Source organism: Rhinopithecus bieti, unplaced genomic scaffold (assembly GCF_001698545.2).
Source record: "Rhinopithecus bieti isolate Rb0 unplaced genomic scaffold, ASM169854v2 scaffold_8035, whole genome shotgun sequence".
Taxonomy (NCBI): Eukaryota; Metazoa; Chordata; class Mammalia; order Primates; family Cercopithecidae; genus Rhinopithecus; species Rhinopithecus bieti.
The window spans coordinates 591686-595152 of NW_016806092.1; the positions used below are offsets into that span (position 1 = coordinate 591686).

Sequence of the window (3467 nt, forward strand, 5' to 3'; positions counted from 1 at the left end):
CTCGCTCTCTCTGTAGTTTTTTGGTGTTTGTTCTTTTCTTTCCATTCTCTAGTTATTAATTGGTTCAGTGGATGACCTTTTGTGCGACACTGTTCTACCTTACCAGCTTCGCCAGGGCCCCCGCGCCGCCCAATTCCAGCAACCCTGGTTCTCCTGTGACCCCAAGCCTTCCAGATCCCTAGGTTTCCCCCCACGGGACTGTCACATTCCTCCCCGCCAGAGACGCCAGTCGCGGGCCTCCTCCCTGGGTTGTGAGCAGGTCGGCGCGACACACTTCTCCAGACGCGCGCCCAGGGACCAGCTGGCGGAGGCGCCCAGGCAGTTCCAGCTGCGGCACTCCAGGGGAAGTAGTTGGCCCTGAGCCTGGAGGTCGAAAGAGGGGAGCAACACTCCTGCCGCGATTCGGAGGAGAGATACACTAGGCCAGCCTAACGACACTCCGAGTGCGAGCTGCGGCTGGGGTAGGTAGGGGCAGCCCCTTCGAGTGGGCGCTTGGGTCACCTAGGAGCAGTTCTCCGGAACCCGTTGCATCCCAGGGACTGGGCGGAGCTGGGCGTGGCTGGACGCGGGCAGCGCTCAGGAGTCCTGAAATTCGCTGGCCCTGCGGCTACGGGCCGAGGCGTGGTCTTGAGCCCCTCGCGGTTTCTGGTGCGTAGACACTGTAAATCACTGCGCTTCTCAGTCATCGTCACCCCAGCTTTTCTCGGCTGGAATTCAGCCTCCAGCTCAAGATCGCGGGAAAGACTACCTGAGAGGAGAAAAGCTTCTGTCGCTGGACCTTCTTCTGAGGGTGGTGAGGTTTGTTTAGGGTCGCAGAATCAGGGTGGACTGGCCCAGCCCTCACAGAGAAGAGGGTTGGAAAGTCCTGGAGAACCCGCAGAGCACGGGCCGCTGTCGCGGTTGGGAGGCGAGGGCGCAGCGCTGGGGTTGTAGATTCCGAGACCCCTAAGGGTGGCTGTGTTGGTTTCTCGCAGAAGTCGGAGGCTCCCTGCTCTCCAGCCGCCCAGTGACCCAAGATTAATCTTCAGCACCACTTGGGGCGACCTTTTCAGTGCAAAGCTCTGGTTCTGTTTCTCAGGATTCCTCCCCACCCCGTCCCGCCCCGGAAAAGCTGACAAGAACTTCAGGTGTAAGCCCTGAGTAGTGAGGACCGGCGGTCTCCGCGGAGAGCTGTGCCTGGAAGAGAAGGACGCTGGTGGGGCTGAGATCAGAGCTGCCTTCTGGCCCCGTGGCCCTCATGCTTCTGTCATGGCTAACAGTTCTAGGGGCTGGAATGGTCGTCCTGCACTTCGTGCAGAAACTCCTGTTCCCTTACTTTTGGGATGACTTCTTATTCCTGGTGAAGGTGGTGCTCATTATAATTCGGCTGAAGAAGTACGAAAAGCGAGGGAAGCTGGTGACTGTGCTGGATAAATTCTTGAGTCATGCCAAAAGACAACCTCGGAAACCTTTCATCATCTATGAGGGTGACATCTACACCTATCAGGATGTAGACAAAAGGAGTAGCAGAGTGGCCCATGTTTTCCTGAACCATTCCTCTCTGAAAAAGGGGGACACCGTGGCTCTACTGATGAGCAACGAGCCGGACTTCGTTCACGTGTGGTTCGGCCTCGCCAAGCTGGGCTGCGTGGTGGCCTTTCTTAACTCCAACATTCGCTCCAACTCCCTCCTGAATTGCATCCGCACCTGTGGGCCTAGAGCCCTAGTGGTGGGCGCAGGTAGAGTATGGGGTGTGGTCTGCTTATACAGAATGGCAACCCACCTGCTTTCCTACCTTTTTTTTTTCTTTAGGATAATTCATAACTAATATTTTGGGTGAGTGAAGTGTGCATGTTAAGAGTACAAAATAGTTTTACAATTCTATGCTAGTTTAACACCTGTCTCCTCCTTTCAGGCACGCGGTTTCAGAAAACTTTTATGAAATCTCTGCTTCCTACCATTTTGAGACAGGGACAGTTTTACTGCTATTGGTACCTTCAGTGAGTGCACGAACACACAGAGAGAACTTGGTCAGTTCTAAATTTTATCAGCTCTGACAAAATGATGAATAGGAAAGTTATCTGACTTCATTGTGACACACCTACCTACCTCTAATTGTACTTTATCAGGGATGACTACATTTGCAGAAGAGATATGTTTAATGGAAAGTACATGAATTCCTTTCTTCATGTCTGCTCCTATTTTATAGTGTCTGCAAGCTAGGACTTGCCTAGCAAGGTTGTGCTCCCACCTGTGAGCCAGAAGGTGGGCTCTTGGCAGACTCTAGGACCCTTTCTATTTCTTCTTCTGATCCATGCGTGCATCTTTTTCTTTTTTTCACTAAGTTGTACCCTTCCTCCTCCCCCTACCTTGGAGTTAGGACATCTTACGCTACACATATTTACACTTAACTGTAAAGAAAAGCCTGGGGTTTAGTGGCTAATTAGGAAAGAACCTAGGAAGATCGGTTGCTTAATGAAATAGAATTGAAATATGAAAAATGATACTTATTTGGTGTAATCTAAATGGTAGATGCAGATTCTTCTTCAATGGGGAAGGAAGGTGCAGAAAGAGGAAGATCAATTGCAAGGATCATAATGAAAATATTTAAGTATTTTAGATTAATAGATACATACCAATATCTTGTATAAAGTTTTTAAACTCACAGAACAATATGGAAAAATATATTTACACGCTGGTGATCTCTAAGGTATAGAACTTTTCAAATAACCTTTATCATATAATATTTATATATCAAACAAAAATGAGTTAGGCAGTATACGGAAAATGGGCTAGCCCTTTAAGGCTATCACTCTTCCTCGTTCTTTTCAGTTCAACTTGTGGTCTGATAAAGTGGCTAATGTTTACTTTTTCTTATTTATATATAGGGTACAGGTGCACAACGTACAGGTTTATTACATATGTATACATGTGCGATGTTGGTGTGCTGCACCCATTAACTCGTCATTTACATTAGGTATATCTCCTAATGCTATCCCTCCCCCTGCCCCCAACCCAATGACAGGCCCCAGTGTGTGATGCTCCCACTCTGTGGTCAAGTGTTCTCATTGTTCAATTCCAACCTATGAGTGAGAACATGCGGTGTTTGGTTTTCTGTCCTTGTGATAGTTTGCTCAGAATGATGGTTTCCAGCTTCATCCATGTCCCTACAAAGGACATGAACTCATCATTTTTAATGGCTGCATAGTATTCCATGGTGTACATGTGCCACATTTTTTTAATGCAGTCTATCATTGATGGACATTTGGGTTGATTCCAAGTCTTTGCTATTGTGAATAGTGCCGCAATAAACATATGTGTGCATGTGTCTTTATAGCAGCATGATTTAGAATCCTTTGGGTATATACCCAGTAATGGGATGGCTGGGTCAAATAGTATTTCTATTTCTAGATCCTTGAGGAATCACCACACTGTCTTCCACAATGGTTGAACTAGTTTACAGTCCCACCAACAGTGTAAAAGTGTTC

At 48.1% G+C, this 3467-nt stretch overlaps 1 protein-coding gene across 2 annotated transcripts in view; it reads left to right on the forward strand.

Annotated features, from left to right (window-relative positions):
* Nucleotides 1-224: 224 nt before the first annotated feature.
* Nucleotides 225-3467, forward strand: part of SLC27A6 (solute carrier family 27 member 6) — a 69317-nt gene continuing 66074 nt past the window's right edge. Inside the window, exons 1-2 of one of the 2 annotated variants that reach the window (XM_017874732.1) lie at nt 225-793; nt 975-1718. In XM_017874732.1, the coding sequence (XP_017730221.1) occupies nt 1238-1718 (481 nt within the window). In that variant the 5' untranslated portion in view covers nt 225-793; nt 975-1237. Of the gene's footprint in view, nt 1719-3467 lie in introns of both variants that reach the window. The other variant, XM_017874733.1, reaches the window with a different exon arrangement.